At 40.5% G+C, this 24,076-nt stretch overlaps 1 protein-coding gene across 4 annotated transcripts in view; it reads left to right on the top strand.

The window, feature by feature from the left end:
- Nucleotides 1-24,076, top strand: part of LOC114550090 (thyrotropin-releasing hormone-degrading ectoenzyme) — a 229,183-nt gene that overhangs the window by 39,321 nt on the left and 165,786 nt on the right. For all 4 annotated transcript variants that reach the window (XM_028570598.1, XM_028570597.1, XM_028570595.1 and 1 more), the window contains one exon: nucleotides 21,564-21,690. In XM_028570598.1, coding sequence (XP_028426399.1) covers nucleotides 21,564-21,690 — 127 coding nt within the window. The remainder of the gene's footprint in view (nucleotides 1-21,563; nucleotides 21,691-24,076) is intronic.

Here is a 24,076-nt window from a genome sequence, read left to right as displayed (position 1 = left end):
CATGTGGCCCATATGTGACTGCCAAATATGGGGACATATACGTGCGGGTTTGGATCAGAGGTTTTCAAATTGTGACACTGTTGTAATCCCCCTCAGCCCAAATTGAGAAAACTGTGCCCACAGGTTTTCAACACAGAACAAATATTTGTATATGAATGGGTAGAGGACAGTGGCACTAATCCAGGTATCGGTAGTGTCCCCATGTTTTTTTTTTTTTTTTTCTTTCTTTATCCAAGTTATTTTTAGGAAACAATTGTGCTCCCAGTTTTGGAACTACTATAACATTAAAATATATTTAAAATATACTTGGATTCAGTGAGTTCCGCTGCGGACCCCGCTTTGTTTTAGCCTCAATTTCTTTACATTTTGGCACATTGGAAGCATTGAAAATATGCCAAATTATCTATTAGCAGCTCCTGTTGGCAGTGTACCCATGGATACACAGACAACTATCACTGGATTACTCGCCCGCTTTGAATGTTATCAGCTGAATAAATTGGCATATCAGTTATCACTACCATAGATATGAGGCTGCAGGGCCCTAATGTAACTCCTAGTCGGCTCAGTAGGCCTTAATTAGCCATTGGTAAGCTGGATCCCCCATCCCCGTCAATATTAAATGCTCAGAGCAACCGTTCGACCTCCACCAGATGACGTGGTATAAAGATTCAAATTCCACGTAAGGTTGGGGTGGTGGATGGGTCAAACAAACACAGGACTCACACCAGAGGGGGCCGGTGTTCGTGTCCTGTGTGAAACGTTTTTTTTTTTTTTTTTTTTTTTTTTTTTTTGGTAAGGTCGTAGTCTAAGTCACGTGAGTTAACTTTCCTATGTAACGTTCCTGACGTAACGTTGACCACAAACGGAAGTTGCATAACAAACAGTTATTTTAACCCAAACCACGATCTTTTCCTAAACCTAACCATGTTTGGTTGTTGTAAACCTTACCAAGTAATGTTAGATTTGTTTGAAATCGCCAAGGGGTCCTGACCATGCGTTACGGTGACGGCCTTCTGAGGGTGATAGGTGTAGCAGGCTTCTTCTGACCCATATCTGCGAGGCTGATAACCATACCTCATAACGCCCATTCAATGGAGGGAACACTTTCGAAACACATGGATTACGTTAAAACTCAAGAAAACTTAAAAACACGATGGTTCTTAGGCGAGTTGTGAAGTTAGAAGGAGCACCTTTTTTCTATGGTTTCTAAGCAGGTTAATGGATGATTATTAGCAATGGACAGTAAAGGTAATATACCCTCTGAAAGGGAAAGCTGCACTGAATCAATGTGTGTATCATGTCTGTGTTCAGGTTTTACAGAGCTATGACTCTAAACATGAGTGTGATTTAGGACAAATTGCAGTGATTGGTCACTAAGGTTTTTAAAGTACTTTAATTGTGGCACAGCTGCTGCTGACCGTGTTGATCAGCAGCCAAACCACAATGAATGACTTCCAGTATTTTTAGAACACCTGCATGAACCTGTCCCTTTCACCTCGTGCAATAGCCTATCTTTGCCTCACGGTTTGAAAGCAAATGAATTATTAATCATCTAAGCTAACAATCGGCTCCACCTGGAACCTTGGCTGTTGTATCACTTTTGTTTCTACGTTTCACACGGTTTATCGTGTCCGTCATGTCTGTTATGATTCTGATTTGAAAGTCAAAACCTTCCACTGCTGTATTCGGCTGATATCCCATCATGCTTTAACGACCATAACATTTAAATATATGCACACGCACGCGTCCAACGCTCCTATACAAGGACAAATGCATGCACAACCTTGTTTCCTCCTCCTCTTCTTTTTCTTCTTTCCCTCCTCCCATCATCTCTCTATCAGTGTAATTACAGCTCATCCATCTAGTCTGCCAGACACCCAAGGACAGCACTCCAAAACACACACACACACACACACACACACACACACACACACACACACACACACACACACACACACACGCCTGTGCCTCCTTGTTACTGAAAGATAATTTTGGTGAATTGCTGTTTTAATGACAAATCATATCTGGGTCATTTATAACCATCACCAGTCTCCTACACTGAGTGATATTAGGGTGGAATCAGTCAGGCGTTTAAGTTTTAGTCTGTAATGAATACATTAATCTTTTTTTTTTTTTGTCCTTTCCATAATTAAAATTTTAAAAGTACCGCTTCCATTATTTCAAATTCATCAGAGATGAATACAAAGGTTACACGTTGTAACTCTGGTTCGGATTCAGGTGCTATGGACTCTACAGGTGTGCGATTGCTCTCCTTTCAGTGCAGCACATTGACATTTTGAAATATATTTTCTCTATCTAGCTGTCATGATGTCTGCACGTTCTTCCTACAGTCGGTCTTCTGATTGTGTGCAGAGGATTGTGTGAGGATTGCATACGATTCTGGATGCACGGTCTGCAATCCGATACAAAAATGATACGGATACATTTGTGATGATAAGATACAAAATGTAATTTAAAATTGATTTGATTTGTTGGATCTGTGGTTGTGCATCGGGTACCCATTCCTCTCACTCTTGTGTCTGCTTTCAGTATGTATTGCTTCATCTTTCTTTGTATATATCATATATATCTATATGTTAATCCTCTGATAGAATGATTGGTCCAGTGTGCTTCGTGCAGTGTGAGCCCCGCGATCCTGCACACTATATGCCTGTGCAGATAATGGATATTAATGGATTTTCCAGAACATCAAGATGTGCTCCCATTTCCCACCAGCCGACACTACTTAAAGCTGATGTTTCCAAGATATGAGAGATTAGCGAATTACTTGGTAATTCATACACTTGCTCTGTAAGATATTACTTACAGACATTAAGCCTCTTCCAAACACTCGCATTTTGGGTGATGCCATATGCATCATTACAGTACTCTGTAATAAGTCAATTAATGGCTAAAGTAAAGTGCTTATTCTCCTGGCTTTTTCCTCCCTGGAGAGGGAGTTATACCTGCTGCTGCCTGCCATTACTGCACACTGTTAATTCGAAAACACTGTGACCTGTCTCGGTCCTGATTTACTTCATTTGAATGTATGAATATATTAATTAGGTTGTGTGAACTGTCTGTTGCGTTAACATGGGAAAAATCCACATGGACTATTTTAGAACAGACTGTTCTCAGCTGTTCATACATACATACCTATGTAAAAGTAATGCACTGTAATTTGTATGTAAAGACTGAATCATCGTGACATTGTGATAATACAAAAGTCACTTCCGGGTAGACAACTGGCAGTTGATTTGAATTGCAGAGTTATGTTGTTGTCATTTTCAGCCATAACTATAACATTTACAGACGTATAGTTAAACACGGAGATCCGACTTTTCTGTTGTCTCTGCTGTGCTTATTGTCTTTGATAAACCAAATCTAGCATTAGGAACAGCAACCTTTCACCACCGGTCTGACTGACTGCTAGTTTGGGTGGAGTCATGTTCTTTAGTCTGTGGCCCAACAGGTAAATTAGCTCTCCAAGCTAACGTTAGTCAAAGTGTTAACATATGAAACCATCAAACATGCGTTTTCGATGGAGATGAGAGTAGATCCAGTTGTTCCTTATCCCCATTTGCTCAGCGCTATAAATTGTATGTACGGGACGCAAGAATTTTCTACCCGGAAGTTATTGTAAACAAACCTTGGGATTGGGTCTATAACACGGAATTGCATATATGTATTTCAAGAGCACGTAGTATTGTAGCTCAAACATACCGAGGAAGTTGTGGTAGTAGATGTGTCCCTTAAGTACTTATTTTAACCCAAGACATAAACCTTTCTCTAATCTTAACCAGTCCTTTTGGTTCCTACTTAACTGTCATGACCTTCACGTAACAATGACCGGTTGCTGTTTCACAGCGTGAAATAGAATGTCATATTTCGCAAGATATCATGAAAACTGTTGATTAGAAAAGAATATTTTAACCCAAGAGATGCTGCTATTGTAAATTTTCAGAGCACAAACCTTTTATATAAAATGACTTAGCCATCCACACAGGGATCTCAAATAAAGAATCTCCCACTGGCAAATTAAATCTGCAGATTAATTAAATCCAATCAAGTTGCAAGAAAACAATTACAAACAATAAAATCATCTCTGGAAAGCCATTTCTAGCTATCTATAAATTGCAGGAACGTCTGTCTGTCTGTGTGGGTGTTAAGCGCATATCTCTCGAACCGTTAATCTGATGGATTTCAACCTTGACAGGTGTCTTGCTATGGGCACGGGTAAGTGCAATGCCAAGTTTGATGTTGTTTGGATAAGAAATGCAAAAGATATTCTTGGTAAAAGAAGCACACATTGGCTTTTGCCCTCTAGCCGCTGGCCACTCCCCCTCTGGAGGGAGAGGGGGAGAGGGAGAGGGAGGGGGAGAGGGAGAGGCAGAGGCAGAGGGAGAGGGAGAGGGAGAGGCAGAGGCAGAGGGAGAGGGAGAGGCAGAGGGAGAGGGGAGAGAGAGAGAGAGAGAGAGAGAGAGAGAGAGAGATACACACAGCAGCGGCTTTACCAACTTCACCTGGAGCTCGCAAACCTGAAATAGTTTCTGTCTGTCACAGCCTAAAGTTAGCTACGATAGCTGACATTAGCTAACTTTAGCGCTTGTTTTAGCAGACCTCTATAATGTCAGTTAAGTTAACCTTAGTCTAGATCCATGATGTTCCACTTCCGGGATTGTTGTTCAGGTGCTGCTGGAAATTCAAAATTCCATTTTGTTACCTTCCGCTTTCTGTATGTAGAATGTAGTATTGTACCTTTTCCTTTTTAATCGCACACCGTGGTATTGTGTACTTTCGGTGGCATCGCTACTGACTACTAGATTTTTGGTATGATGACATCCCTAATAGTGACATTGTCGCTTTAAAAAAAATGCTTATATACAGACAAAGTGTGCAGGGCATGAAAAAGATCCAGGAAGCAGCACATGCATATTTCCCTATTAACAAACCGTTGCTGGATACTTTGTGTCTCTGTTGAAGCATCTCTCTCCCATTAAAATCCTTGTTTGAGCCTGAAGGCAGTGGAAACGTCTGTTTGCAGAGCTGCTTCTTCTGAAACATTAATCCTCCCATCCCTCCATCCTCCTCCTCCAAAACCACTGAAAGAAAAGGCTTTATATGACCGGAGAAAAAAAACAAAAAAACATCCCTCCGTATTTCTCATAACCACTCAACAGCTTCATCTGACAGAAACATTCATCCTTCCATCCTCCTCAGAAATGCAGAAAGAAAAGCATCAGTCAGCACGCTGGAGATTTCCCAAAGCAGGAATTTAGTCTTTGCATAAATGATGCAACTTAGCCTGCAGAGCAAAAATCAGTGTGCAGTGTTTTTTTACACGTATAGGGATAACCTCAACACGGTAATCATGATATAGAAGGCAGCAGAGAACTAAGTAATAGCTAGGATCCTTCAATAGTAATAGCTAATAACTAGGCTCTGCATTCTTGGCCATACAGAAAAAGTTAAAACAAATGGAGGTATTAACACTTTAAACGGCTTTTATGGTTGTAAACAAAATTCAATATTCTCACGTTAACACAACACGAGGTTTCAGATGATCTGAGCTGCACAAACAGATCTTCAGTTAGTCTGGGACACGTCCAGGCTTCATTGTCAGCTCAAATTGTCTTTTCTTTTTTGGAAGAGTCTTTCATTCGAAAACAGCTGTTTGTCTTTTTGTATTGTCTCTGTTAGAATCTCTGTTCCTGTAATGAGCCGTTTTCCCTTCAGGGAGGATTAAAGTCTGACAGACTACAAACAAACCAACAAACAGTGTGTGATGACCCACTGAGCAGCTCGTGGTTTAATAAAACCTCCATCTTGCAGCCGTTTAGCTTGTTGTTCTTTCATTTTCTGTCATTCCACCAACTTTCAGCGTCACGAAAGCAAAGACTGTGTTTATCTGCCAGGTAATTGCCGCTGTGAATCTGAAAGTCGACAGGTTTTTGTCTGCCACACTTCTACGGAGTCTCTAAAGAGACCCTGACCTCTGCCTGTATTTTCTCTTTCTATTTTGGTGAGTGCGGGACGTTTTTGGGCATCGTAAACACGCATCCAAAAGGAAGCTCTGAAAATCCTGGACACAGAGTTGGAAAAAAATGCAAATCTAGAGAGCCAAAACACAGAATCTTGTTCCAAAACGAGAGTGAATCTGGGGTCAAATTTCACCCGCTGGCGAGCAGAACTTTGAATGTTCTGTTTACAAATCGCAACTGACAAATCCTAATTCTTCTTTTTGGAGTATGTCAAGTTAAAATAAGTCACCGTTGACTTTTGGTTTCACACGGGACACGAGCATCGGTCTCCTGGGTGAAAGTCCTGTTTGTTTGACCCATCTATCCAACCTGACCTTTGATTAGAAACGTATTTGTGATGGGACAAAAACAAACTTTATCTGTGATAAAATGGGTTTCCCTCGGAACGTAATTGAAAATGCGGTTTAGTTGTATGGGAACATCATTTTTAGGATACATGGCTGAACGCAGTGAGTGTTCCTCTCTGGATCGGCAGGTAGAACGTTTTTTGGGATTTTGTGTGGCTGTAACAAAATCAGGGAGTCTTTCTTTACCTTTTTGTAATGATATTAAATGTCACATTAACATCCTATAATGGTAATAAAGGTCACATTAATGTCATAATGATGATATACTGTTGATGTATCAGACTTTAAAATGATAAAGGTCACTTTAACATTTACTTTTTATGTGAAACCCTTTATTTAAACTAAAGTTTAACAACATAGATTTAAATTAGTGCGTCTCCCAAGAGCTGTGGGCAAAGTGTGATGGGGGCTGCAGGTGTGTAGATAGTTGCTAACAAACTGATCCCAGTACCCAGCTTTGAGAAAAACTCTCAAATAGAAAATACATTGAAGAACAGATGATGAAAAATAGGCCGACAAAGTGTTGCTCAAACTTTATTATATAAGCAATGATTTGTACACAAAAACCAAACCATGCACCATGTTTCTGTGTTTTTCAACAATCTGAAACCATTTGAAAAAACGGTTTACTCCGTAGGATAATGTAAAACAGATGCGGCTTAAAAAAAAAAAGACTCAAAGTGTGAACATAGCTTAAGGAGGTTGGTTGTGGTGGTGGATGGGTCACCACCAGGAGACTGGGGTTCTTGTCCTGCTTGCCACTGAAACGTACATTTTGTAACCCCACCCACAATCTTTTCCTAAACCTAACTGTCCAAAAGTGTCCCGACCCAGAGCGTCTAAATATGACACTAAAGGAGACTTTTTGCGTCCGTAACAAACTCGTTACGGACGTAGCATTTTGATGTGATGGGAGTGAAAATGTGTTGGATTAGACATGTAGCATTGTCCTGATTTATGGGACATCTGTGACGTGATGTAAACGGTAAAGGCTGATTTCATTTACGGGTTTCAAGCATGTTTTGACCTGGGAATCAAAGCCTCCTTAATAATAATAATATTATAAACTTAATCCCGCAAGGGGAAATTACAATGTTTTCGCTCTGTTATACACATTACACACAGGCCTGAATTACACACACATGCTCAGTACCTATACATGCACTAATGGAGAGATGTCAGAGTGAGGGAGCTCGGGGGTCGGTGCCTTGCTCAAGAGCACCTTGGCAGTGCCCAGGAGGTGAACTGGCACCTCTCGAGCTACCAGTCCACCACCATACTTTGGTCCGTATGGGGACTTGAACCAGCAACCCTCTGGTTCCCAACCCTACTGACTGAGTTACTGCCAAGTAAATAACCCTTTGATTTATCCTCCTTCCAGGATAAATTTCAGGAGCAAGCAGAAGACATTTAAAAAGTTTTTTGTGCCGCACAGAATAGATTTTCTCCCCTTCCTTTTTGCCTTTTTCTCCTATTGGATAGCTTTATGTCATCAGGCCACCAACTCCCATTAAACAATGTGAGAAGGAAAACCCACTGGCAACACACTGGTGCAGTAGCCTGGAAATCCAGACCCAAATCCCAAAGATTAAGGGTCTGGCATTGAGTAATGAAAGTGGCCCAACTCGAGGGGCGGCACCAAGCATGCATTTGAAAATCTCACTGCACGCAATTGGATAACACTACGACCAATCACAACAATCCACGGGGTGACGTATCCAGAGCTTAGCTACTAGCGGAGCTAACTGGTTGATTAAACTCTTGCTGTAACTGGTCGGCAAAAACGTTCTTCTTGCAAAGGAACGATTGGAGCGCCGTCTTCTGTTCCTCTTTTAGATAAAAAGCCAAGTCGAACTCGTTCATCGTAGCGGCCAAAGCCGTTTCAAACAACTGGTGTTCATCCGTAGCCATCTTCCAATGTTAACTAATGACTGTCGTCATCTGTTTAGCTCGCCTCTGGCCCGCCTATATCAGATACAACGATGTGATTAGTGCAGCTCGGCTACAAGGGCATAGTTAATGAGCATCATAACTGAATGCCAGAGTAACTCGCTGAGCAAATTAAGATTGTGCTCTCGCGAGAACTCCGGATTTCCAGTGTACTGGTGCAGTATGAAATGCATCGAAACACCCACACCTATTTCACACGTCCTATTTCTCATCGTCTACAGGCTCTGACTTTAACATTGAATTCTCTGATCAGCATATTCTGACTCTTTGGGTGAACTCCCACAGATCATAGACGTTTGAAACCTCAGTCAGAAGTAAACTTTTATTTGAGTGAGGAAGCCAAAAATTAGTTAGGAAACTTCTCTCAATCTATGTATTTCTTTGAGTGAATGTTATTGTATTTTCAGTTACTTAATTATCTTCATTACTCAATTATCTTGAGTAACCCAGTCAGGATTTCTGGAAAGAGACATTACTGTTTAGTTTTTCAAACGTCTTTTTTTTGGCACTTTGAGCACAAGCCGATTGCCATCTATTTCCATTAAATTGGAGAAATGCCAGACATCTCTACAGCTGATATCATTAACACTGGTTAACTCACTCAAACTATCTAGACTGATAAATATGTATTTTTGTTTTTGGGATGAACTGTCCCTTTTAATTATTGTACTTTATGTAGTTTGTTAAGCAGCAAAAAGAAGAATCAGGGGATCCTTATATATTTATGAAAAGCTCAAAGTAAGCACACCTTGTTTGTTCTTTTGAACCGGTATCAGTACTAATGTACTAAATAGAAAATGAACTAAAACTGAGTGAAAATATCCAGTAGTAAGAAATATTTTACAAATAAAATAGATACTTTTGCTAAATGAACATTTTTATTTGTTGAACCATTTGTTTGTAACTTGGTACGGAAATTATTTGGTACAGAATTTACTTGATTTATTACAACAAAAACAACTAATAGCTCATAGTTTTGGACTACTTCATTAATTTGTATCAATTAGGCAAATGTGCCACTGTGAGAAGTAGTTTTCCATGTATGGTTGATTCGGGGGGGGTTCTTTATGTAAAGGAGTGTGTTGGATTTATCATTAATAGCACACAGCTGTGCTCATGCTGTACGTACATGCATGTGATTAATACCAATTTTCTTTTGCGATACACTTATAATGCACAGATGTTTTGAATGCGTTCTTCGCATAATTTAGTCGGAAACCAAACGCGGTTTTGAAGTGACGGAGTGATGGAGGTGTCGTGGAGTCAAAGAACAACCTGCACAGCCGCACACAATTAGCGACCTGGGTAATGTTGGACTCGTGTATACAGGGAGCTGAATAACCCGGCTTGTCCAACACGTTCTCACTCCCATCTCGTAAAATACGGCCGCTTGGTCAGGTGCCTTTGGCGTTGTTATTGGCGCCAAAAGTCTCCTTTAGCATCATGGCTATACACGCTTTATCTAAACGTCAGGACTACTGGTGTCTCTTTTGACGCAGTTAGGTTAAAGAAAAGATCGTGGGTGGGCTTAAAAAAGGTACGTTTCCATGACAAGCGGGACAAGAACGGGATAGTTGGTTTAGGAAAAGACAAAAGCGACAGTTAGGTTTAGGAAACGTGACATGCGAGACACAAATCCCAGTCTCCGTGGTGATAGTCCTGTGTTGTTTGACCCTTCCCCCCCCCCCCCAACCAACCTCCCTGTGCGGAATTTCGGGCTTTCGTACTACTCGCTACTGCTGTCATTCTTCATACTACGTCCTTCAAATGCCGCGTAGCTGCTGCTCTGCCCGGTGCGTTCTACACACACGCTGAAGGTGCTTTTTGTGTCGTATTTAACGCTGACCGCCCACTGCCCAAGCTTGTGAACGGGTTTGCTTGTCTGTGTTTCATGAGACTTCATATCGTAGACTACTCTGGAAGTGGGGCAGGGCTTTGTTTCTATCTGGATAAGGTGGCATTCTGCTGGTTTTCTGTTCACGCTCCACTCCTCCTGAAGTCAACAATCATCTCTTTTGGCCTGTTGACATTGACGGAGAGACGGTTACCCTTGCTCTGGTTTGGTCTGTCTCTCTTTATCACAGCGGCGGCGTCAGCCAAAGTGATGATACGATTGGACAGATGTGTGGCGCTGCAGACACGGGTCAGCAGTGTTTGTTATGGAGGGAGTAGTGACTGTCTGAGGTCTGTTGATCTCAAAGTCAAGGACCCACATACGCCAGGAGGAGAGTGTGCTACTGTGTGTTGCTGTGCTCTCCCGGCACTCGTATCAGTTGCTAAACCATCCATCAAATTACCGTGGCAACCGAGCGTCCATCACCCCATCCATCATCCAAGGGCGACAGACGGAGCGACAGAACGCAGCGAGAGATGTCACGGACGAGTGGAAAGATAACAAGAGGAGAGGAGAGGAGGGGGAGTAGGTAAAGGAGATAGATGAAATGAGGAGAAGCAAGAAGAAAAGTTTTAATTGAGTAAAGTGTTTGAGCATTTATCTGCCCTTTACGAGCCCTGATTGCCCAAAGTTTGAATAATCTTCAGCTCAGAGGAGAAAATGTCACCTTTTGCTTTTTCTTTCCTCAAGTTGACTGACTGCCTGATTGGACTGATTTAGTTAATTCCTGGTGAGAATAAAAGATTGAGACGTGTCGGCTTATGTGTACCTGAACAGTCCTTTTTAAAATCAAGTATTGGAACTAACTAGGAGCTCATCCCTGCTGCTGTAAACTCAATCTGTTTTTTACATGTGAAGTATTGTTGCTGAGACTTTTATTTTAAAGGGTACCGGTTAAAACATTCGCTTCTTAGAGTTGATATGTTTATTGGAGCAAGTGTGTTAAATATAGAATTTAGAAACCTGTCTTCTGACATAATAGTATATAGTAATTTATTTATTCTACCTGCACTTTCCAGATCTTTACTTGCTTTTTTCATTCTGGATTTTTCCTTGAAAGCTGCACATTGTCTTTGCACGGTTTAAATTTGGTATTTTTGCTATACAGTATATAAAGATTAGGTATTTTTGAAGGTCCCATATTGTAAAAAGTTTATTTGGTTACACTTTACTTGACGGTATCTACATAAGAGTGACATGACACTGTCATGAACGTGTCATAAACATTTTAATCAAGTCATTAACTTTTATGAAATAACGCTTCTTTTAGTAAGTGTCATTCGGTTTTTGTCATGACAAGTTATGGTTAGGGTTCATGTGTCATGACTGTGTCATGACAGTGTCATGTCACTCTTATGTAGATACCTTCAAGTAAAGTGTTACAGATTATTTTTTTTATCATAAAGCAGGTTGAGGTGCGATATAAATACTGTGAAAGTAATAAAACACTCAACCAGAGAGAAACCATCAGAAATACACAGCCCGTATTCACAAATTGCCCTTAGACTAGCCGTCAGGACTTCTGTACAGTTGTGATGTCACAACTTGTGATGTCACAACTGTACTAAGTATTGGTAGAAAGTTCAGCTAAAGTGCCGTTACAGTCGTGCAGAGACTCCCAATAGATGTGGAAGACCCGGAAACGCTGACCAATCAGAGCAGACTGGGCTTTTTTTCAGTAGGGGGGCTTTAAGAGACGGAATGTATAGTAAGCAAATCCCCTAAAATGATAAACTTAAAATTAGTGACATTTTTATTACATGCAAGAGGGAACCTGTGCATGGAATGATGAAAAACTGGGAGTGTGGACATTCTGTGGATTCTCACAGTGGCTGATGAATTTATTTCCCTTAAAGGTCCCATGACATGGTGCTCTTTGGATCCTTTTATATAGACCTTAGTGGTCCCCTAATACTGTATCTGAAGTCTATTTTATATAGACCTTAGTGGTCCCCTAATACTGTATCTGACGTCTCTTTTATATAGACCTTAGTGGTCCCCTAATACTGTATCTGAAGTCTCTTTTATATAGACCTTAGTGGTCCCCTAATACTGTATCTGAAGTCTCTTTTATATAGACCTTAGTGGTCCCCTAATACTGTATCTGAAGTCTCTTTTATATAGACCTTAGTGTTCCCCTAATACTGTATCTGAAGTCTCTTTTATATAGACCTTAGTGGTCCCCTAATACTGTATCTGAAGTCTCTTTCCCGAAATTCAGCCTTGGTGCAGAATTCCAGCCACTAGAGCCAGTCCCACAATGAGCTTTCCTTATGTGCCATTTCTGTGTCTGTAGCTGTTGAGGAGGAGAGGGTGGGGGTGGCGGGGGGCAAGATGGAGGGTGGGGGTGGCCTTGACCAACTGCCACTTTGCTCGTTTGAAAGCCATGATGTCTCTCTCTCTCATGGGTGGGCCAAATTCTCTGGGTGGGCAAAGCAGAGAAAGGGGAGGTAACCTTGCTCCTTATGACCTCATAAGGAGAAGATTCCAGATTGGCCCATCTGAGCTTTCATTTTCTCAAAGGCAGAGCAGGATACCCCGGGCTCTGTTTACACCTATCACCATTTCTAGCCACTGGGGGACCATAGGCAGGCTGGGGGAACGCATATTAATGTTAAAAAATCTCATAAAGTGAAATTTTCATGCCATGGGACCTTTAATGAATTAGAGACCGGCTGTTACTCGAGACAGGTCTTTCTCTCTAATTTTCTGTGAAAAGGTCTGTATGTCTGATCAGATTTGGATAAAGACACCTTCTTATTTTTTATTCTCCAGTTTTTTGTGATAATCTGCTGCTGTTTTGCTGTTAATCTGTTTCACATTAAAAGCTTTCCAGCAGTTCAGCATGAATAATTAGCTTCACCTCCTCGAAAGGATTTCACAGTGGAATGTGTGAAGAAAGTGTTTCATTAACATGTTTTCCAATTCCAGATGGTAAAGTAGGATCCACTGGACTTAAAACAGTGAAGATAAATGATATTTCTGTTAAAAAGAGGCTCTGTTGTTCCACTGATTGGAAATTGTGTGAGCCATACAGGCAATTCAATTTCTAGTCTCACCAGCAGTGGGGCTGTGGTGATGTTAGTGTCAGTTGGTCAGTCCACCACTTTGGTCTGGACTGAAATATCTCAGTAACTATCGGATGGATTGACATGAAGTTTGGTGCAGACGTGCACTGTATGTTCCCTAGAGGATGAATCCTACCGACTGGTGATATTTTGCCACCATTAGGCATTAATTTCTTGTTTTGATTTGAACTATCTCAATAACAATTGGACGGATTACCCTCAAATTTGGTACAAACATTCATGTTCCCCTCGGGATGTAGGAAAAGAACTTTGTTGATCCTTTTGACTTTTGATTGAGCGCTATCATGAGGCCAACATTTCCATTTGTCCAACACTTTGGCTTGTGACCGCATACCTGCAGTACTAATGGTCTTTAACTGCTTAACATCAGCAGGTTAGCATGGCGGCAGCCTCTTGTTTCTCTTTTTCTGTCCCCAGCAAGTATTTGAATCCATAAACTTTTATCTGGGGCCGGGTTTGATTTCGTTACCTTGGCCAAAGAAGTAATGTTTTTGGCTTGGTTTGACTTTTTGTTTGTTTGTCAGCAGGATTATGGGAAAAACTACTGTCCCAATCTTTTTTAAATCTTTGGGAAATGGTGTAGCATTGGCCAAGGAAGAATACATTAAAGTGGATGTTTATCACGGGGCAGATACACAGATATTTTTCACTTTATTAACATTGCGAGATAGGGCATTTGTGCTGCATTCATTTGGTGTTGGACTAATTTTTGATCGTATTTCATGGCTCAGCTGATCAGTTTCCTTTGGTCTTTGTTGACACGCAAATACTGGAAACAGCTATCAATGTCTTATTTAAACGCTCTGCGCAATAAAACACAAGAGATCTTCTTTGTAGCGTCCATGTTGTTTCCACATTAAGATTTAAAGCTCATGAACACACCAAAGTTGGAAAAAACGACTTTCCAACTCAGGAAATGGGACCATCCGAGGAGCATGTAAATGCACCATTGGCCTTGGTGGAGGTTTGCACTCTTCGACAGCTTTGAACTAGACTAATCCATGCAGCTAAGGACAGTTATTCGTCAAATTTGGAAACGGTTTGGTGGAAACATTGCAAAGGTTGGACAAAGTGGACGCTCAAGGTCATGAAAGACAGTTTCCTGACTAACGGGACTAATATTGGAATATTCCTCATGTCTCGATTTGATGACCACCTTTTGCAGGTTCCATCCATCCATATATTTTCTAACCTGCTTAGCAAGGCCACACAGAGCTGAAGCGAATCCCAGCATGCATTAGCTGAGAGGCAGGGTACATCCTGAGCAGGTCTCCAGTCTAAATAACCTTTTACACTCAAGGCAATTTAAAGTTTTCACTTGAGCGGACTTGCGTGTTTTTAGACACACACAAAGATGGACAGAACACAGAAACCCGGCGGTTCGGGTTTAAACCCAGGACCAACTCCCTGTCAGTTGACTGTACTAACTGCCATCCACGGTGCCATGGTTTTAGTTTGGTTAAAGCGGCACATTTCAGCCCTGGGAGACGTATTGAATAAATATATATGATGATACTTTGAAGTGAGAACGTCACACCAATCCCCACCCCCGTTGAAAAATGTAATGCATCCTGGTTTCTCCTCAACTGGGAGAAGAGGACTTGAGGCATTTCAGGAATTCTCAGGAGATGATTCTCAATTCAGCACTAAGTCTTGCTGCCAGTCTGCCGCAAGAAGCTACAATTTCAATAAAACCTCCACTCTCTCAGCAGATATTCACTCAGCTGGCTGATGTGCTCTGAGATGAGTTCTGGTGGAGGGAGGAGAATGTGGGGAAGAAGAAGAATTTTTATTTTAAAAAACTCAGTCCTGCTAGGGGGAAAGGAGGATGAAGAGGAGCTGGATTGTGATAAAGTATAATTTTAGTATTTGTGGTATTATTAGTAGGGCTGGGCGATACGGAGAAAATCAAATATCACGATATTTTTGACCAAATACCTCGATTTAGATACTGCAACGATATTGTAGTGTTGACTATTGGTGCTTCCACAAAATATTTACATCATCATCATCAAAACTTTTATTACAGACTCAAGGTCCAAATCACCCACAACAATACAATACACAATGAGATTTTTTATGAATAATCATCAGTAATATGGATATAACTAAGTGGGCAAAGGCAAATAATAGAACAGCTAGAACAGTCTGGTAAGTTCAGAAAATGACATCACTTTACTGTAATGCAGCCTTTAAAACCAGGAAAAGACGACACTTACGAAATAATTACGATATTACGATATCCAAAATCTAAGATGATATCTAGTCTCATATCACGATATCGATATAATATTGATATATTGCCCAGCTCTAATTAGTAGTATGTGGTGTGTGTGTGTGTATATGTGTATATATATATGTGTATGTATGTATGTTTGTGTGTGTATATATATATATATATATATATATATATATATATATATATATATATATATATATATATATATATATATATATATATATATATATATAAAAACAATAAAAGATATTTCAGTCTGGAACTGACAGACCACACTAGCAACAACCATCTCAAGAGCCGTGCTGCTGTAGTGGGTCTGAAACCATCACAGAGATTTAGGGATTGACAACTTTCGGTTAACTTTGTATGTAGTGACGCCACCTGTAAATTCTGCTTATGTTCATTCTAAACAAGCTTCTCTTTGTTTGTGCAGTTTAACAGGAGCTTTAAAATGACAGATGTGCTGATACATATAGAACATGATTTACAGTGTATATTGACTGTACAGAAGCCAATGTGAAAAAGATGTGTGTATTTCACTGTTTGTGCCTGTGAGCATGTCTTTGATCTGTGTGTGTGTGTGTGTGTGTGTGCTGTGTTTGATAGTTGTTCTCTGTTGTCCTTCAGTTGACAGTAAGGTGGTTACTCTCTCTGACAGTAAAACCATCACACACACACACAGAGTAGCAGTTGTAGCTATGTCCAGGCAGATTATTTTTTCATTCACTGCAGCTGATGCATGCGTATTGATCAGTGACATCACCACCGCCCGTCAGCTGACAGCGTTTGTGTGTAGTTAATGGGTCAGACTGATGAACTGTCACACAAACAAAGCACGGAATTATTCCAGGAGATTTACAGCTCATATAAAAACAGATCTGTCATGGTGGAGAGGAGGTAGTGTGGCTCAGGCTCTAGCTGTTTGGCGACACCTGGAAACTGTTTGACATCCTGCTAGTTCCTTTTTTCTTCATATATGTGAGAGAGAGAGAGAGAGAGAGATTTGGATTGTCTATATACTGAAATCTTATTATGTTGGTATTTTTCTTTATCTTAATCGAGGCTCTGAGGACAGTGGGTGTCGCCTTCTATACAGATTATAAAGGTCCCTGAGGCAGATTTTTGATATTGGGGTATATAATACTTTGGGTTCAATTTTCAAATGATTTAAAATTTGAAAAAAAGGCCCTTTGTTGATGCCCATAAACGTCCTGCACTCACAAAAATAACCACTAAAAGACAGAATCGAGGCAGAGGGGCAGGGTGTATGCAGACACCACCAAACACTTCTAGTGGGTCGTAAGAAGGGCCACACAGAATCCGCGCTTTCTACAGAATCCTGCAGCATTTTTCACAGATTTTGAAACGAATAAAGACCTCTCCCCGCCAAGCAGATTCCGCAGATTCTGGATCACCGCTGAAAAAAAACTGTACAAACAATAAACTGCAGATTCTGTTCAGGTCTGGTCATAAGTGATGACTGAGAGGGATTACTTTTGTATTAGTTTAAACATTGTTTTTTGAGGAAGGCATTGCATATTATACCTTTTTTAAATATTTCCATTTTATGCTACTTTATACTTCTTACTCTACTACAGTAACAAGTAAAAGTACACGTAAGTAAATATATTTGCACGAGATAAAAGATGTCATATTGTAGGCGGTGGGTGAAAAGGCTACTGCTGTGGAATTGCCATGTTTACATCCTTTCATTCACTGTGATAGACAGCAGTGGTTACTTAATGATGACCGAGTCGGCATCGGACACCAATGGGCGAAAAAAAACCAAGCTGACCAATCATAGTTCTTGTTTTAAACGTATTTGTGTGGAGGTGCATGTGCATATGTGATGGAGCGATGCAAAAACAACCTCAGAGGGGCTTAATCTGGGAACTCTCCAATGCATAATCCAATTAAAAATAGAAAGAAACTAACCTCTGTAACCTCTAAATGCTCTATAAATTCTTCTTTACACAAACACAGAAGGCACAAATGGTGTGATGCACACTGTAGGCAGCCAGTGATTATTTTTCCTTCTCAGTGAATGAATACTGATGATTCTCGGGACTGCTGACTGTTCCTCTTCGTCGCCCTCGCTACAGGTCAGATTGTAAGACTAGCTGAATCAATGTTTATCAATATTAAGCAATTCTAATCAATTCATGTTTCAATTCTTTCTTACAGAACAATGAACCGATGCTTTAGATATCTCTGTGTGCAGTTGGAAAATATGTTATGACGTTGGATCTCTATTGGGTCAGACGGCAGTTCTTTTTTTTTTTGTCCAAACTTGCCAAATTAGTTTTCATTTTGAAAAAAGAAGATTGACTCAGATGGAGCAAATGTCTGTGTGTCTGTCAGCCTGAAAGAATCACTTTGTTGTGGTGAGTGGGGGAAGAAAGAGGACCCAAATGCAGAGGCAGGCAGGCAGGCAGGAGATGGTTGAATAATATAACCAAAAACGGCAGTACAGAGACTGGAAAACTCACAAAATAACAAACTGACGGGCAAAACACAGGCAGGAGCAAATTGACACATGCAAGAACAGACACAAGGCACAGGGAAGCAACACAAGACAATCTAACAAGAGACAAAGGGAACACAGAGGCTAAACACATGAGGTAGGGAGCAAACTAGGAACAGGTGGTAACATCAGGTGAAACACATTAAGGCGGGGCAGGACAATCAACAAAGGCGGGAAAACACAGGAAGTAAACTGGACAAGACAGAAAACCAGACTATCAAAATGAAACGGGGGAAAAACAGACAAAACTTGAAATCAACACAGAAACTTGACACAACACGAGACAACACAAGGGAGAACAGAGAACACCGGAATCAACCAAAACCTATACAATTCAGAACAACCAACAAAAACGGGAAACATTACAAGACAGGAACAGAAAACTACAGAAAAACATACAAACACAGGAAACGTACAGAAACCAATAATACAGGCAACCGAAATGAACAAACGGGTAACAGAAATGTCCGTAGCCATCACACACTTCAGTTTAAAGAATCACTTGGTAGTCACTGAAGTGAAACGCTTTTGACAGGAGTTGCACAATCACGAGAAGTTTTCCCTTTTTTATTTGCACGGATGTTGCAAAGGTTTCACATACGGACACTGGTGTGTTTTCTGAAGGTTAACCGTGAACATCTCACAGCAGCAGGTTTCCCTGCCTCTGTCTGTTCTCTACAAACACAGCCTCTATAACATGTTTACAACCAACATTTAAATGTTGTTTTAGGACTCAGTTTCTTTCTTTTTTTCCTGATTGAAGTCTTTGCTCTACATATTGGAATGCCAGTCTGTCAGTTGGTCCAAAAATCTCGACAAGTATATAGGATGGATTGCCATGGAATTTCATACAAACCTTCACGATCCTCAGAGGAATCTACTGACTTTGGTGATGCTCAGGTTTTTTTATTCTAGCGCCACCATGAGGTTGATATTTGTGATTTCTGGTGAAATGTCTCGATGTCGATTGGATGGATTCTTGAAGTTTAGACCACACATTTATGTTTCCCTCAGAATGAACTGTGATAACTTTGGTGATCCTCTGACATTTCATCTAGCGCCATCATCAGGTCAACATTTTATGGTATCCTATACTTTGGTTTATGACCAAATAGCTTGCAGGACTAAAGACATTCCCATGAGCCTCACAGAAATGCTAGCATAGCTGCAGACTCTTATATTTGCATATATATTGCATAGTTTAAAGTGTCCTTATTTTGTTCTGTTGTGATGGGAACTAACACTTTGCATATGTCCAGTAGCTTTTTGTAATGGTTTAGCCTGATGGAGTGATTCAGTGTGACAGAGAAGAGGGTGAAGTGATGTATTAAGATAGCTAAAGATGAAATGGACCTTTATTATCCCCACAGATCCTCTACCAAATTATAGAAGGGGTCTGAAACCCACAGAAATGTTTTTTAATCTCCTGGACATCCCACCAACTGGACACACACACACACACACACACACACACACACACACACACACACACACACACACACACAGCATGTCGGTCTTTCAATGAGGTCACCAGCGAAGTCACTGCAGTCCTGTGACTGTATTGATTATTGATTGGTGTTTGGCAGAACAGCTCATGTGTACTGATGTACTGTATATTTAAGGTTAACTCAAAATTAAACTTATTTTCATGCACTAAAACATGTTAAATAAACTTTTTAAAATATGCATGAAGGTCAGCAACTTCATTTGTGGAGTGTGGATTTGCAATAAACCGGAAATAAACCACATGAAAACTCTTCCCTTGCATGACACATGCACTACTCTAAACTAATGAAGCTACAGTGCAGGTCTCAGTCCTTTTTAAGAGACTGAGCTGACATACACGAGGAGTGCCAGGTGGAATTTCAGAAAGAAGCTTTTAATTAAGCCAAAAATCAAACAATTTAGAAAATATGCAGTAAGATCAGCCCCCGTTAAAAAGGTCAACTAAACAGAACTTCACTCAGGCTATAAAAACGTAACAAACTGAATAAAGCTGAGCCGACTACACTGACCCAACCAATTGAACACACATAGGAACATACTGTATATACCAGTCCCTCCAGAAAAACGCGATTATGCGATCACATAATTCAATGCATCATTTTTTCCACGCAAAATATGCGGGGCTTGCATGATTTCATAACCCCCGCATTTTCGTTGCAAAAAAAAGTCACATATATCTTAGCAGAAAGTTGAAAAATGTTGTTTACTTCACACAAGAGCAGCCATTTTCCCCTGTTGCCATGGGAACATTATGAAGTGACGTTGTGAAGTTATGAAGTGACGTAATTACGCGCCGTGAACATCATCAAAAAGCAGGGTGTTGGGGAATCACTTTTTTTTTTCTTTTTCATCAAACCGCAGTTTTTGCAAGTTCCCGCAATTTCATTGCATAAAATAAATATAAACAAATAAAAAAATGAAATATGAAAAACTGATTTTTGCCCGCAACAATCACAAAAAAACTCTGGATTTTTCTGGAAGGACTGATATAATGGCTGATCAGAAATTTTTTGAAAAACAATGGAGTAACATAAAACTAAATGGCAAATAAAACAAAAACAGGACAATTGTTCCATCAGTATAAATATTTTAGCAAAACAAAAGCAGCAACAGTAGAAACAGAAGCCTTGAAAGACGCTGACGTGGCACTGGAAACCGAAGTATTGAAAGAAATTGAGGTGGCAGTGGAAAAAAACATTGAACGGAGGGTTACCAAATACCTTTTTTTTTTTTTTTTTTTTTTTTTTTTTTTTTTTTTTTAACTTTTAACTGTGAAAACTTATTATCCACCTAAAGCACCTGCTTGCAGCTGTAAATCAATTTTTATTCCTGTAGATTTGAACCAAAACTCAACCTGACTCCATTATTTTGTCTGGGGAGCTGAACATGAGCTGGGCCTGATCCACTTATCCTTCCTGTAGTCCTGACCTGCCTAACTCTGGCCTGGTTCCATTTCTTGGACTATGTGGACATTTAGACAAAAAAAACCCTCAAATTTAATTTCCGTGTCTCTGCAGATTTTAACCTAAACTCAACATGATTGCATTATTTCATGGCTGGGTTAGCTCAGTTGGTAGAGCAGGCGCACATATATAGAGGTTTGTGCCTCGACGCAGCAGCTGCAGGGTCGACTCCAACCTGCCCTTTGCTGCATGTCATTCCCCCCTCTCTCTCCTTTCAATTCTTTATCCGTCCTGTGAAAATAAAGGTCTAAAAATGCCCACAAAAAATTATCTTTTAATAAATGATTGCATTATTTCCTCTGAAATAATCAGCCCGGTTCTGTTTGTCTCCTTGTAGATTTGATATTAAACTCTGCCAAATTTCATTTCTCTCTCTGTATAAAAGCCTTGCTCAACTCCAATTTGTTCTCTGCAGGGCTGAGCCATACACTAATTCCATTTCCCCTCTCTGTATTTTATTTTTAGATCCATCTCTAATAAAATTCTCTTTTTCTATGGCTTTGTTTTTAGATCCGCTTGTACGCTCGGCCAGACGCAATTTCTAGCGGAGCAGGGGACTATGCTCTCCACATCACCAAGAGGCTTCTGGGATTTTACCAGGACTACTTCAAAGTTCAGTACTCACTGCCCAAGCTAGGTAAGGCTGCTGAAGGCTTCTTCTTCCTTTTGACGTCATTTGTTTCCTCTGATGTTTGACTTCCTGTCAGCTCTCACTTTTATCTCCCTGCTAATCCAAATTAGACAAGAGAAAATGGCTCCCCCTTCCCTGACTGCCCTTCTTTTTGGGAAGTCAGCCAACTCTTTGTCCTTCGTACAATTACTGTTGGGTTCATCAATTTGTACTCCTATCAGGGAAAGAAAACACTCTGTCCTCCTTTTCTTCCTGTGTGTCTGGGGGATGCACAGTGAGATTAGCTCTGGGAATTGACTCTCAATCAGTTCTTGCATGGACGTTTAGCTTTTATACATTGGTGCTTTTGAGTGTTTTAGCTTAATGAGTTCAGCGAAAAAATTATTCTTTAGAAAGATGTTTAAACTCAAAATATAGGCATCAAAGTAAGGACTGCACCTTGTTGTACTGAAACCCAATGCCAACTCTGTCCCTGCTTATTGTTAGACTCATGAGGTAGCTGGTTATTGATGCTTTTCAAGGCAAGGCAGCTTTATTTATATAGCACATTTCAGCAATAGGGCAAATTCAAAATAGATTTGTATGGTAGTAACAGCTGATGGTGCACATGAATGAATTCAACTGAGAACTGAAGTTAAAGTATTGAAAGTAGTCAAAATGGCACTTGAAACCAAAAGTTTCTTGCCCTTCCTTGAATGTGTCCTTGAATTTTGGTGTCTGCTCTTACTGACAGAAGTTCCCGAATCTTGTCATCACTCCAGTTAGATATTCTCTTCACCCTCGGCGGTTTTCTTTCCATTTCACAGCAGCCGCAATATAGAAAAGTCATCAACACGCCCATTCGCTGGCGGTAAATTCTCCAAAGAATAACTTGCTTCATTCACACATGGGCTCAATCGGACATTACATAGACTTTGTACTAGGGAGCTGGCAGGGTAAAGTCTGTTTAATGTTCAGTTCAACTGATTCGGACATTTGCGTACTTGCATACAGCTCCTCTGGGTAATGTCTAGATAAGTTCAGGGGTGCAGCGCATGTGTGAAAGGGGCTTTAGGTACAATAACCAATGTTAGTTTGCAACATGAATGAATGTTGGATGCAAAATGAAGTAGTTTTAAGGCCTGTGTTTGACCAGCTAGTGACGTTCAGAACTGGGAACTCCTCCCTGATGGTTCCTGTTCCTATCAAACTTTTTTGGGGGCGGGGGGCAGGATTGAAAACTTAAAGATCCTGCATTTAAAATGGAGGTCCAGCTGCTGAGTTCTTGAAAAAGGGTTCTGGAAAAAGTACCTGCAGCCAAAAGGAGCTATCAGCATCCTCACTTTGCGATTATTGGTGGATCCTTCATCCAGGTTCCTATTCGACTTTAGAGTATTTAGTGCAACATTGGGATATTTGTTCTTTCTTTCTGGGCTACAGGTTTTGGTTCATGCTGTTAAGCTTTCAGCCTCTCAGCAGTAGTTCTGCCTCCCAAAAAATGATTGTACAGTTCTGTGTGACCCTGTTTGGTGTTTATACTCCCTTCTTTCCTCTCTCTTTCCCTGTCGTCGTTGTCGTCCTTCTTCTTCTGTCTTCATAATTGTTTGTGTTTTACACTTCTGTCCTGCCAGAATTAATTAGCTGTGTGACAGCGGTACATTTCCTTTTTTCCTCTCCACGCCCAAACGAGCTAATATGATCGCTGTGGCTCTGTATTATATATGTCAAGACACTTCCTTCCTGTCCACATATATTAATCACATTAGAAATTCACTTTCAGTCAAAGCCTCCTGTTTATTTCCCTCCGCTCAGATTAGGTTTGACATTTACTTCCCTTACTGTCCTTAACACTGATGTTAGCATTAAAAGGCCGTTTCATGATGAGCTAAAGGTGATGTCACATGCTGTCGGCCTGACTAGGTGGCACCAAAGATGTCAGGTGAAAACCTTGTATGTCAACTTGTCAAGAACTCAGAAAAGGCCTGGCTTTAACTGGATTACAGGGAAGTGTTGACATCTTCCAAAGGGTTTTAATTTGTGTTCGGAGCCTGCTAGAGTTGGGAGTCTAGAAACTTGATCCCTCAAATTGTCTGAGAATGTGAATGTCTCTTACACTGGAGATACAATTTGTTCCAATGATGTAATGGAACAAAATATTCATGCTGTAACAAAACAATACAGCATTTCCCAGCATAGAACATACTACATAACACTCTGAGTAGTCTCGCATTGCCAGACCTATCTCTACAGCGCTGTGGAGTAAGGACTAGCTACACCACAGATGCATTCTGGGATAGGATGGGGAAAAAAAACATTCTGGGTTGTTTGCATTTCTTTAAACCAATCACGATTGTCTTGGGCGTAGCTAAGCTCCAGCAGCAGAGACCGTGCCTCTGCAAAATAGTCTCGGGAA

This window comes from Perca flavescens, chromosome 23 (assembly GCF_004354835.1).
Source record: "Perca flavescens isolate YP-PL-M2 chromosome 23, PFLA_1.0, whole genome shotgun sequence".
In the NCBI taxonomy this organism is placed as follows: domain Eukaryota; kingdom Metazoa; phylum Chordata; class Actinopteri; order Perciformes; family Percidae; genus Perca; species Perca flavescens.
Note: the sequence above shows the minus strand (reverse complement) of the source record. Positions and strands in the feature narration are given on the sequence as shown.